This window comes from Callospermophilus lateralis, chromosome 6, assembly GCF_048772815.1.
Source record: "Callospermophilus lateralis isolate mCalLat2 chromosome 6, mCalLat2.hap1, whole genome shotgun sequence".
Lineage (NCBI taxonomy): Eukaryota > Metazoa > Chordata > Mammalia > Rodentia > Sciuridae > Callospermophilus > Callospermophilus lateralis.
Genome location: NC_135310.1, coordinates 139,724,276 through 139,738,270, shown reverse-complemented (window position 1 = coordinate 139,738,270; position 13,995 = coordinate 139,724,276). Strand labels below are relative to the sequence as shown.

General features: G+C 41.9%; 1 protein-coding gene across 1 annotated transcript; it reads right to left on the bottom strand.

The window, feature by feature from the left end:
• Positions 1–4,757: 4,757 nt before the first annotated feature.
• On the bottom strand, positions 4,758–13,628 carry LOC143400894 (serpin B9-like). The gene is made up of 7 exons (XM_076857857.1): positions 13,562–13,628; positions 11,769–11,946; positions 9,034–9,171; positions 8,354–8,471; positions 6,827–6,969; positions 5,833–5,988; positions 4,758–5,162 (listed from the first exon to the last, which is right to left on the bottom strand). Exons 2-7 carry the CDS (start codon positions 11,934–11,936, stop codon positions 4,758–4,760), a joined length of 1,128 nt encoding a protein of 375 aa, XP_076713972.1. The 5' UTR covers positions 11,937–11,946; positions 13,562–13,628.
• Positions 13,629–13,995: the final 367 nt, after the last annotated feature.

Genomic DNA, 13,995 nt, shown 5'->3' with positions numbered 1-13,995 from the left:
TCCTCACAATGCACCAAGAGCTTTTTAGTAACAACTGCTTTTTGTTTTGGATTCTTTGCATACATGTTATTCTCATTTAGTGCCCCCTTTAGCCAGAATCTCTTAAATGCTTCATTTTTGTAATAACATTTAATTTCCTTATTTTCCATATACTGGCCCTGCTAAAATAGAATATAGCACCTTTCTTATGATAGGAACCAACAAAGAAATTTTCCTTTAACTCTCTCTTTATATTTTATTGTAAGTAGCCAGTGGAAAATGCATTTATAGATCATTTCTAGGCAAATTGTGAAGCTAATCACCGACCTGTTTCTGCCTATAATGAGTCTTTTTGTTTTACTAGCATTGGGCATCGTGGTCTCTTAAAGAAAAAAAAAAAAAAGTTGCCATTCTGTATTTAGTTGCATCCATATATTATGTTGCTGTATTTTTGTTGTATTAAAAGGTTTACATAATAAACAATGTTGTGATGTTAAAATAAGAACACAAAAAATGAAGACATTAAGCTAGAATGCACTTCAAGGTCACATCAGGGACACACAAGATATCCCAATATCTCAGAGTGTGACATGACATAAAGGAAGGATGTGGCCCTGCAAATCAAAGGACCTTCCGTGGAAAGACCCCGAAAAGAGAATTTCTTCTGCCAGAGTACTTGGTGTAGGCTCTGATCCTACAAATGCCCAGACGTTCTTTTATCTGCCTCTGATTTATCAGAAAAGGGTAAAGAGAAACCTAGAATCTGAGAACCAGCTGCTCATTATGAGGGGGGTGGGGGATGAAAGAAAATGTTCTTAGAAGACCATCGCCAAGGGCAAGAGGGAGCCAGTGTTGGGCTCAGAAGAGTGCACAGGAAGAGAGGCTCTGAAGAAAGTAAATGGATGTGAACTACCACTTACCAGAAGCTGCAGTTAAGACAGAGACCAGTAGATAAAGGTGATGGGAGTCCCCAGCTGGTTCCTCAGGGGTGAGGGAAGGAAGGTCCTTAATGAAAGGAACAAAGACAGAGCTTGGGAAGCAAGAGAAGAAAGTGGAGTCAGTAAAGAGGGGGGGATGATTTTACTGGTTTAGGAGCCAGTTGCCTAGAACAGTGAACGGAAAAGACAAGCCCAGGGACTAGGGTGTTAAGTAGCTAGTCAGCCATGATGGGTGAGCAGGGCAGGGACAAGGAAGGGAGACTGAAACTGAGGCTGGCCAAGGCCCTGAAGGATGGGCAAGACACCCCCTCCCCCTTCCTCCCCTTCCTCCCCCACCCTCCCTGGATAACTTGATGGTGGCAGAGACTGGTCTGACCCAGGACCCAGGACCCTGTGGGCTGCTGGTCTCCTAGCACACTCCTGCCCATCCCAGCCAAAGCTGATGCTAAGGACCTGGCTTCAGGAGGTATCAGGAAGAGCATGGATGGCGCTCATTCTGCAGAGGCCTGCTAGGGCTTGCAGGGTCCAAGAAGGTGCGTGGATGCCCAAGAGCTCACCCACATGTTAGGGAGTGGAGCCGTGCAGACCAGGCCCTCAGTGACCGCTCCTGCTGGCTCCTGGAGACCACACTTTGTCCAACAAGGCAAAGGCCTTAACCACTCTGGAAGGAGAGAGAAGCCCCTGAGGAAGGAGATTGGAACCAGCAGCCACCCTCCTGCAGGACCTCTTCCTTCTCTATCACAGAGAACCAGAGGAACACACCCTATTTGGCCAATGGGAAATGGCTACCACCTGCTGGGATGCTTTAGTGCCCTTTGTAGAAGACCTGTGTGTATAATAGGATAAGGCTGCTCTCAACCTCCCCTGCCCTGCCTTGTGCTAAATACTTCTACTGCAAAATAATGAAGCACACAGTGGGAGTCTTTAACCCTGGAAAGGACCAGTGAAGCTTAGCCAGTGAGGGGGTGGGGCAGGGAGGTGGTGGGAGAGGATTACTGGAAAGGAAGGTTTTTTGTTGTTGTTGTTTGTTTTTTAGAGAGAGAGAGAGAGAGAGAGAGAGAGAGAGAGAGAGAATTTTTTAATATTTATTTTTTAGCTTTTGTTGGACACAACATATTTGTTTTATTTTTATGTGGTGCTGAGGATCAAACCCAGCACCCCATACATGCCAGGCATGCATGCTACCGCTTGAGCCACATCTCAAGGGAGGGTTTTATAAGAAGATGGCACTGTAGTTTGAATCTGGGATGTGCCCAGAGGTGCATGAGTTGAAAGTGTATTCACCAGCCTGAGGGGCTCCTGAGAGATGGGGGAACTTTTGGAGGTGGGGCCTAGTGGAGGAAGTTAAGCCATGGGTGGTGTGTCTTTGAATGGAATATTCAGGACACCGTGAGTGAGCATCTTTGCTCCATCACTTACTGCCACCATGATGAACTGTTCTGACACAGGCCCAAGAGCAACCAAAGAGGCCAACCAAGCCTGAAACCTCTGAAACTGTGACCTAGGATAAGTGGTTCTTCCTTTTGTGTTGATTATCACAAGTACTCTGTCACAGTAATGGGAAGCTAACTATCATTGGTCATAACTGTACAGCCCCAAAGAAAAGGCAGAGCGTGGAATAGTCAGAAACTGCAAATAATTCTATAAGGTTGGAGTGAAGGATTGACATTGAGAAATAGCAAAGAGGGACAGGAGAAAAGGTTATATCAGGAACTACCTGGTGAGCTCTCAAAAGGGAGCTTAATCTTTATCCTAAAATCAATGGAAAACTATCAATTCTGAACACCAGAGAGAGGTCTACCTCTAGCAGGAATGTAGCTGGACCACTTATTCTAGGCATTTTTCAATCAGCTGTGGGCCTTTATGTTATTCAGCTCTTCATTGCTGTAGCCAAATCATCTCACCAGAATGACCAGGAGAAGGAGATTTCCTTTTGGCTCACTGTTGCAGAGTCTCCATCCATGGTTGGCCAGCTCCAGGGCACTGGACCACGGATGAGGCAGAGCATCTGACACCATGGAAAGAATCACCATTAGTGTGTTCGCGATTTTTAAATAAAGGTATACAGAGAAATTGGAATCTCATACATTGATCGTAGGGATGTGACATGGTTCAGCCACTGTGGTTGGTGAGTCTTCAAAAAGTTAAATAAAATTATCTTATGAACAACAATTCTATTCCTAAATCTGTATATACACAGAACAGTGTAAATAGTTATTTAAGCAAATTCACATACGTGCAGTTTCATAGCAGGACTATTAAAAACAACCACAAGGGAATAAAAATCCAAATTTGCATCAATGGATGAGTGAATAAAACAATTGTGTCATATTCAGGTACTGGAATATTATTCAGTCATAAAAAGGAATAAAATACTGATACATGCCACATTAAGACTCAACCTAGAACACATCACACTAAGTGAAGAAGCCAGACACAAAAGGTAATATATTTTATGATCCAATTTACATGAAATATGGAGAACAGGTAAATCCATGGACACAAAAAAGCAGATTCATGGTTGCCAGGTGCTAGAGGGAGGAGGGGATGAGAATTCACTGCTTAGCGAACATGGGTTTTTCTTGGAGGCAATGAAAACCTTTGGGTACACAGTAAACCTTATGGTTGCACAACATCTTTGAGCCATGTATTAGATGGCACTGGACTGTGTACATGTGAATGTCATTGGGATAAAAATGTCTAAAAGAAACAACAAACTTGGTGATATTCAACAACTAAAAAACACTACAGTGGTTATATGATCAAATTATTTATTAGTGCACTATAACATGAAGATAAGTAGAATATAATCACAAATCCTGGAGACTTTAAGGCCTAGTCAAAAGGTTAATAATAAAAATGATTAATAAATAAGCAATGCAACTATCATGGGCAGTTATTGTGAAAGTTCAAAGATGTAACGTCTTGAAGAAGATGACAGTTGAACTGAACATTAAGGGCTAATGGCTTTTAACTCTTTGGGCTGGAGGTAGAGAAATGCAATACCGCCAGGCAAGGTGTCCTAGCTGCAAAGGGGGGTATATGGCACTTCAAAGCTATTCAACTGTCCAATCTGGTTGTCATAAACTCTATATAAATTGGGAACACACATTAAAGAGCAGATATCAAAGGACCATGACTCTGTCCTGTTGTGTCCCTATTATCTATTACAATTCTTAGCATATATGTGCTGAATGATGAAGGGTGAATGCCAAAGATAGACAAAACTAAAATGTGTATTAAAGTGTTTTTTTTTCATTGTAGATAAACACAATGTCTTTATTTTATTTATTTTAATTTTTATGTGGTGCTCAGGGTCAAACCTAATGTTTCACATATGCTAGGCAAGTGCTCTACCACTGAGACACACCTCCAGACTAAAACTTGTTGTTCTTTAAACTTGAATAATAGTAACAGTATATACCAGCATTTATTACTATTGTGGCATTCAGCTAAGGCAGGTGTGTGACAAGTTTAAAATACAGGAAAGCACAGGATAAGTAGAAGGAATTGCATGTGGGATGACTGGGAAATGTGTTTGGGGCCATCTGGGGAAAGTTTGCAAGCTGTCCTAGGCATTTGTACTGCACTCATCCTAATACAACAGGGAATCAGGACAGCCTATTGGCCATGACCTGGTTCTGTGGTACAATCAGTGGGCAGTGTGGGGACAGCTGAGTGTGTGCATCATGAGATCACACTGGCAAGTTGTTCAGAAGGCTTAGGACCCTGCCCTCATCTTCCTACTTGGTGTTCACCTAAAGGCCCATCCTTATGAACTGTAGTGGGAACTTGGGGACATGGAAGAGGGAAATTCCCCATGGAGAGGAATTACAACCCTCAGGGACATGAGAACCTGCCACAGAATAGAAGAGTGTTGGTTTCATTATGCCTGATGAAGAAAAGGAAGGGGTGGTCAGCATGGAAAAATGGAAAATATGAAAAGCTGAATTCTTCATTGTATATGTCTAAGCCCGCCACAGCCTCAGTGCCTTCCTCATTTATTTCCAAGACACTCTTGTGCACAAACTTGGACAGACACAGGTCTGTCTCAGTTGACATTGCAGACAAGTCAGCCTGGCCCTCTTGGAAGACATCAACCATTCCCAGACGCTGAAGCACAGACTCCATGATGTAATCCCCCTGCAGTTTAAATCTTGGAATTAAAACTTTCACTTCAATATTCTGCAAAGAGGCTGCCTCGGTCCAGTCTAGGAATTTCTCAAAAGTAAGGCTATTTTCCACCTGAAAGACCAGAATCACAGGTTCATAGTCAGACTATGGTGGGTATCGACGGACACTCAGACATTTCCATGAACATCCACACAAGATGAGCAGTGCCTTCAGCTGCCCAGAAACTTGTGAGGACTCTGACTTGTCCACCACCCCACATGCTATCCCATATGTGATTTCCCTGTGGCTGCCCCTCCTTATCCATCCACTAGCAAAACATATTTATTTCTGAAAAACATTTATGCCTAGTCAGTGGTGCATTTCATGTGGTATTTGTTGGTTTGAATGAAGCTTAGTTTTAACACAATGAACCATTGCTGGTAAGCACAAGAGATTGGAAGAGATCTCAGTGTGAGCCTCTCCAGGACAGGGACATCTCCCTAAAGTGGAATGTGGCACTGTTTGTGGAAACTCATCCTCACAGTTAGGGACCTGGAGGGAGGGAAAGCCCATGGGAGCTGCTCTGCTCACAGAGACCCTTTAGGTCATCACAGTGCACTGCCACCATTGAGAGGACGGTTGGCTCTCTTTCTATAAGAATCATATCACAAGGAAGCAAGGAGGACAGGGCTGGGCCATTTGGGCTTTAGGGTTGGAGATACTGTAAAGAAAGGCACAGGGTGTACCCAATTCTTCCCACTGAAATTCTGAGTTCAAAGGAGTGCAGCCCCTCCTGACTCACCACACTGAGGTCCACGTCCTCATCTGGGAGCAGGATGATCATGCTCAGCTCCTTGCCAGCATAGGGCAGCTCCAACACCTGTGTCTGGGCCTCACTGATGTAGATGAAGTTAAAATTGGCTTTCTGCCACATCATCTCCACTGGCCTTGTCTCCTCCTGAGGGGAATGACCACATGAGCACACAATTTAAAACTGTATGAAAAGAGAAAGAAAACTCTCAACTCTAGTGTGATCTAGCACTGCTAGAAATTAATAAATTGTTATCATAAACATGCCTTATAAAGAGGGGAGGAGGTTACTGCATACAAGCTTCCTTATTGTATTACACTGTATTTTAAAGGATTAGAGAATTTAGCAAACTAGTCTAATATCTGTTTTAATAAAGTTATAGCTCACAGTTGAGTAAGGCCTTTGCCACTCATTTTTAATGGTATAAAGTTGCAGATTCTGAATCAGTAATAAGTTATGATTAACAACAATTCAAATGAGAGATTACTTCAATTTAAAAAGTAATAGATGGAAAATCTGGGAAGTAGCTCGGGGGCACAGAACTTGGTTAACATGCACAAGACCTGAGGTTGATCTCTCATTGCGAGAAAACATTTTTAAAAAATTCTGATTCAAGAAATGTGTTGTCACATTCCTTCTTTGCATTCTCCATTGTGTCATTCATATACATCCACATATACATATATCACCTCTTTTAGCTTTTTATCTAAGCAGCTTATGTCAATAGGAAGATCTTTGTTTCCAGAATGAGATTAAACCAATACATTTAGGAGATTTCATTAGAGGCAGTTAGAATGCTAATAGGTTGTAAACCATAATAGAGAGCAAGTATTATTTGTTCAAATCATTTTTCCACTAAGATTAAAATTCATTAAGAGGGATGATAAGTTTGAAATTATTATTAACTATTTATGCCTTTACAAAATTAAATTTTCTATTCGATTTCTTCATCAGACTAGCATAATTTTTGAAAGTCTCTCCCTACCTTGTTTATTATGAAAGGCATTTTGCATACACATGATTTGTTAAATGGCTCATCCCATGTTCCTTTGAAGTAGATGGCATTGACAAGAACCAGCCTGGCCTGCTCATCAATTGAGTTCTTTGGTAGCACTTCTGGGATTTTACCTTTCAAGACAAGCACAAACACTTTCAGTTGCTTTTTATGAATCATTAGTGAATAATCATGACATGATGTCTTGGAGATCCAAACATTCTGGTTTCAAATGTGCTGAGTTTGGATCATACATATAAAAGTTAAAAATCCCAGCTATGAGTGGTATTTATGACGACGGGCACTGGAAGAGCCACCAAGTTGAAGATGGTGAAAGACTTCTAAGTCACTGGAGGAAAGCAGGTTGGGACAAAGCAGAAACTTGACACCAGGTTGGAGAAGAAGACAAGCAGCAAAGGAGAGAGGGGCTGGGTAGGAGCTGACATTACCTGCTGTGGGTAAGAGCAGTGTCAGGTCTAAGGCTCTGTGGTCAGACCCAGTTCTAACATTGTACAGCTACCTGCCACATTCCTGGGGCAGATAGAATTGAATAGCTCCAGACCAGGAACCTAGGAGGAGTTTCTGGAAACTACAGAAGAGAGATTATGATTGCACTCTCCTGGCACCTGGAATCCCTGGGACAGATGATGATTTGGGTAGTTGAAGGTATGTCCTTTTTAACTTGGATACCAAGTGGTATGTTTCCAAAAAACTAAGAGCATCCCTGCTAATTTGCTGCCTAAGAAGGATACAAGAAATAAAGATTCCATGAATAAACAGTGGAAAGGACTACCTCTATTTTTTATGGTCTCATTTGTTAGCAGAAATAAGCATGTTCCTAGTGGTGCATAAATTATCTGAATGATTTCAACATCAAACCATCATTGATCTTGAGGACCCAGATTAGAACTTGTCACACTTTGAAACAGAAATGAGTAAGTTTTAACCCTGCATGGAAGGTGTTTTTAGTCTGTGGAATGGATCAGCCCTGAGAGAGGCTCTGTAGCTGACTAATCAAGTCTAGGCTTCTCAAGTCTGATGAAGGGTGCTTAAGTGAGAGATAGGAAAGAAGAAATAGGAGAAGTCACCCTAACATGTAAAAGTGGGAGGAATGAAGTCCAAACTGACTCCATGAAGAGGAGGGCCAAGGGCATGACTTGGGAAGATCTGGCCATTGATCTGTTCCCACAGCCAACAGTCACCTGCCATGTGAACAATACAGGCCAGTGTCAAGTAAATTATTATATGGGAAATCTGTCCTACAAGTTTCTGTTGACACTTGTATCAGTCACTCCTGTCCTAGGAGAACAGACAGCATTAATTCTCTGGTTTTGGAAACCTGAGCATTGATCAGATCTTCTGTGAGTCACTTCACACACACCAAGAGGCTCAGCCAGGCATCTTTGCTCTGATGGTTCTGCAACACCAGTGACATTAGCAGTGAAGAGGAGAGGTAGAGGAGAGAGGAGAGAGAACAGAGTTGGGTGGGAGGAGAGTGAAATAGTTTCTAATTCTGACCTTTCATCTCTTTTGAGACCCAACAATTTATATGCTTCCTGGACTTCTCTATAGCTCTGGCAAAGGACAGCAGCTCCAGCTCCATGTTGTAGGACTGAAGACAGGACTCCTTAAATGTCTTGGGAGAGAAAAAGTTCAGATGCTGGCCATAGAATGACAGTGAGCTTCAAAAAATTCTGAAAACTAGTTTTAGACTGTTCTTAAAATTAAAATCATGGTCAAATCTTAAACTACTTGATATGAAACATTATAGTTTATAAAGAGATATTTCCAGAGCCCTGAATAACCAGAAATAATAAATAAAATTTGAGACATTGCCAATATTGAAATAACACAAGTTATAGAATTTGGGGTCTTTATTAAAAAAATAGTTTACTGTAAGTTTCTCAAATTCTCTAGAATATTGTTTATTTTCTTCTTGTTTTTGCAGTACTGGGGTTTGAGCTCAGGGCCTTGAGCATGCTAGGCAAATGCTGTACCACTGAGCTATGTCCCAAGGCAATTAATTCTGTTCTTGAGACAAGGGTGTCACCAGGTTGCCCAAGATGGCCTCTGACTCTCCATCCTCTTGCCACAGCCTCCCAAATATGCCATCCTGCCTGGTCTCTAGAGTCTCGCTTAGGGTTGTATATCACCAGGTATTTTAATATAACTTTTATTGTTCTGCTGATTCAACTTACAAAGAGGAAATCACAGGTCTTCTCTCCAAAGAGCCTATTGGCTGTTGTAAGCAAGTACTTTGAGCCAGGCTTGTTCACTTGGGTGAGAAGCATTTGGAAGCCCTTATGGATGTCTTCCTGTATCTTTAAAGACATTGCCTGTGAAGGAAATCAGCAAAACTCTGTCAATTTTGATCTTGGTCTCAACAAGAATTTGCAAGCAATTTTTTTTCTAATATACTGAATAAATTTTTCTTTTGAAAGAAAGTTGATTCTAATTGAGAAGTTACACTGGTGGATAGGTGGAGAGAGGGGCCAGGAAGCTGGTGAATAAAAGATATGGCTCTTGTACCTGCACAGAGCTCTCTGCATAGTTTAGAGATGAGCAATAAAAAATAAATAAATAAAAGGGGCAAGAAAGGTTCATAAAAGGGACTATTCTTAAGTCCTGTATCCCACAGACACCATAAATGTGTCAGAAATAGAGAATAACTTGCCTCAATAATTTATTTTCAACAAAAGATGCAGTTAAAAACACTAAAAATCCAAGAAAAAATTGGACAGGAATGCAATCAGCATGATAATATTTAAAAGAAAATAAATGTATAAAATGAGCAATATAATTAATAAGAATAAATCTGTTCTTAAACAGTATCCTAGAAAGAGATAATATATGTGTATTATATGATACTTTATAATACAACGGTGTCATATTAGGTCACAAGAAGAGTTTCATTTGATTCTGAAGTATGCAAATGACACAATTTATATTCAATGACTTCAGTGTAGGAAACTAAAAATCAGCAACACTACAACTAAAATGCCAACAACATGGAAGCTAACCTAATTACTAATTATTGAAAACAGTTTCTAAGGAAATAACTCCCATATGTGATAATGAAATAATTAACATGTTGTCTTTTTTTTTTTTTTTTTTTTTTTTTTTTTTTTTAGGTTTTCTCAGCAAGTCCTTTTGACATTGTTTAAACAAGAGACATATAGCAGCACAACTTTGGACTCAATCTTAAATGAAAGTACACTGAAAAACAGCTATAAAAAATGACTTTCATTTCCCAACATAATTAAATTTAAGCTACATATATTTCCTCAGTCTTCCAGTTGGTCAACATACTTGCTAACTTGGATAGATATTAGCCACAAATTATCAAGTAAAGTCTTATCACCAGGCAATGATGTACAACCAAATTGCCAAACACTTTTGTACCAGCTGAGCTGCCCTCTACTGGACTATATAAGGTATTCAGCTAAGAGGTCAATGTGACTTGGTTTCACAAGGTAATTCAACAGAAAAAAAATGTAAACATTATATCCCACACAAACTCAAATTTACTGAATAAGTTAAAAACAAAAAGAAAAACCTCTTAGTAAATTAATTTTTACCATGAAAGAAATTGGCAGAGTACCAATTCTACCAGTAAACAATTGAATTGTTTTGAAAATTGGTAATGGAGGTTTATGAAGTTTCCATCTTTTCAACCTTGAAGGCAGATCTGAAACAATAGTAGTAATAGGCAGGAGCAACAGGAATAATGTAATGGCAATCTTTACAAAGATTTATGTATTAACACAAATCATATTTTTGTTAGTCTATTCACTCTATAGATGTTTTCTTATGCATAAACATGAGTCACAGTGGACACATGCTGAGTAGTTCATATCTGTTAAGTCTTTTGTCACAATGAGCATTAGAACTTTTTGGAGCCATTTCCTCTGTGAAAAGCCATTTTGAGTAGCAAGTTGTTTTTCCTCTGTGGCTCATGCCCAGGCCTGAGACTTGCAGTACTGTAGGACCAGTTTACCACCACTGCCCAAACATCCCTCATCTGGGGGAGGGGCAAAGGACTGATTCCCATAAGGAAACAACTGTCCAAGGCCACAAGTTTAAGGAACTTCTTGATGAAGTCAATGAGTCCTTGCATGGTTCAGGTTCTCTCTACAACCCACATATTGTTTTCACTATAGAGGTGCCCCGCAGCCTTTAGTAGGATGTCCATTTTTGTCTTGGTGTCACTGGAAGGCTCCTCTCTCTAACTAGACTGCAGCAGAAGAAGGAGGTTCTGAAGTGGCTGTACCTGGAGAGACATCCGTAAATTCTTCCTACCAGAAGCAGCAGTTGAAAAGAGTTTTCACACTGACCTTGAAGATTCTCAATAAGGTAAACACTAAAAATGTTTCTTCTCTTCTAAAGAATGATTCTAAGTAAATATTTAATATAATATTTAAATATGTGACTTATAATTTAGAAAATAAAATGAATGTTATATTACCAAACCAAATAATTACATAAAAAATAGTTAAACAACATTAATTATTTTAATGTTACAAAGGAAATAATTATATAACAAAACTCTCAATGTACAATGTTAGAAAAGGGAGGAAAAAATCCTAAGGAATTTAGGGAAAAACACAAAATGCTCACGAGTCCAAGAATTGATTTTTTCAAAGAAAGCACACTTATCTACCCAACATAGACAGAAATCACCAATTTTAAGAAAAAAAATTTCAATACTCACAAGAAAAGTTATAAATGAAAAAGAGATTACACAGTAACCCCTGCAAGCAACCCCCACAACATCTCACTGGAGGAAACTCTCACCTCTCTTCATTCTGTATCCCCTCCCTGAAATGGTCCAGGCTCACCCCTCCTTCCTCAACAGTTATGGAAAAACTCAAGGAGGGGATAGGAGAGAAGCATTGCAGGCCAGTCCCTTGTCCTAGGTGACAGGTGAGCTTACCCGAGCTATCTGGACCTTGGTGTTCCCCTTTGCTCCCAGGAGGACCATGCCCAAGGCAGAGGAGATGCTCAGGGGAGAAAAAAACACATTTTGTGAAGGTCTGTCTTGACACAGCATCTTCAAAACCTGGATGGCAAAGGTGCCATTTGCTTCGAAAAGAGAATTCATGATGCAGGGTCTGGGGGCAAAGAAGACAGAGAAACACAATGAAATGGGGCTGAGGACACTGTGTGTGGTCTCTGCTTGCCTTTCATTTTTCCTGTGAATTCAGAAAATTTCTGAGTATCAGGGAAAGCCATGGGAGTGGATTAGACATGTGAGGAAGGGGCTGGTCTTTGTAGAACATCAAACTGGCAAGGAAAGGAAGAGCAGAAAAGCATGCATAGGAGAACAGAAGTTGACAGGTCAAAGAAAGAAGAGTGAGTAGTCAAAGCAAGAGCAAGGAGGTGCTACTTGTAGCCAGAGACAGTGGAGTGTAAACACCATGGGGAAGCTCTATGCAGTGGTGAGGGCAGGCCTTAGATCCTGGAAAACCACCCTGACAAAATCCCATTTCTCAAAGATCCCCCCAAATCCATGCCCAAGCCTGCCTTCAGCCCCCTCCCAAATAATTCTACCCCACTTCACTTCTCCAGCCCCTGTGATCCTGTGCCTAGTCTGAACCACCTGGCTCCTCTCCAGAACCTCTGATCTCCCTGACCCTGAGATCCCCAGTACCATCAGCCCCTGCTCACTAAAATGCAAATCAAGTGGGCTGGGGAGCCTCAGAACATGGGCTCCCCCAATCAGGTACCCAGATGGATAGACACACAGAATACTGAAAGGGAAGTGCTATCTTGATCCTGTGACCCCAACCTTAAATCTCCAGTGGCCCTAGGGAGAAGCTCAAAATGTGTTTTGTAAATGGCATCCCACCTGCATGGCCCCATTCCTGGCTGCAGTCCTCCTCTCTCACAGTCTCCACCTTTACCCACCCTGATTCCCCCAGTCGCCTTTACCCACCCTGATTCCCCCAATCGCCTCTGAGCTTTGGCAAACACTGATATCCAACTTCAAAGGCTCCCTACAACATCTGTGTCACCAGGCTCCAATCACTCATTCTTCTGTCCTAGGCTCAGCACCAGGAGGCCTCTGATGTCCTAGTCTAGAGCTCCCTCCTCCCCACCCTGACTCATCACTGCTAATTGTAGTTCCTTGTCTCATCCATTGTTGGACCCACAAGACTGGCCTCTGTCTGCAGGAAAGGTGCCTGGCATCCTGATTCTAAGCACCTGCAAGTATGCTCAGGAAACAGCAAGAGCTCCATCAATTAGGGGGAAATCTCAGATAAATAAAGGGTGCACTGGTTTTGAACTGGATACTGGAGATTTTAAAAGCACAGTGAAAGGTAAGGCAGAAGTTATTCCATGACTCCCTCAGGAGAGAGGAGAGGTGAGGAAATAGGGCCAGTAGGTGGGAGCTGTGTTGGAGCATGAACACCCAACATGGTGAGGGTCAGGGCCAGAGAGGGGCAGAAAAGAGGCAAGCAGAGAAGCCAGGAGGCTGTGCAGCATCTTTGTCTTCATGAAATCATGCTGCCCTTCTCTGGGACTTGCCCTAAGCAGGGTCCTCCTGCACCATTGACCCCCATGATCTCCCAAGAAGCTGTTTCTAAACAAAGCAATTATGTTGACTTTTTACATTGTCTTTTCTCATCTCAGCCTCTGGCATCCCTTCTCCCAGTAGTGGCCTGGGGTTTCTAAAACTTGCCTTGGTCCACTGTCACTTCAGCCCCTGCACAGAGAAGTCCTCACCTGCCACCTTCCACACAGTCTCTCCCTCAGGTCTCAGTGTTGCTAGCCTTGTGCTGACTTCTGAATCACAGGACCAGGATCCACAGCTGTGCCTCTGGGGCCTCTGCACTCCCAGAGGCCTTTTATCAGGCCTGTTTGGCTGTGGGAATTCCTGCCTTCCAATCAGCATTCACTGCCCCAAGAAAGAAATCCAGTGTGACTTGGGTCAGGTCACTAATCCCCCTGTTCTTGTTCCCCTAGCCTGGCATCTGTCACACTGGTTTGCACTGGAACACCAAGGGAGACACTGGGGTGGAGTTGCACACAGCATGTTTTCTAGAGGATTCTGAAAGTGAAAGCACTCTGAAACTGACAACCAAAGGCAGTCTGCAAAGTCCCCTGGGAAAAACACAGTGGGGACTGGGGAAGGACACAGAGCCTACAAATCTGAGCTT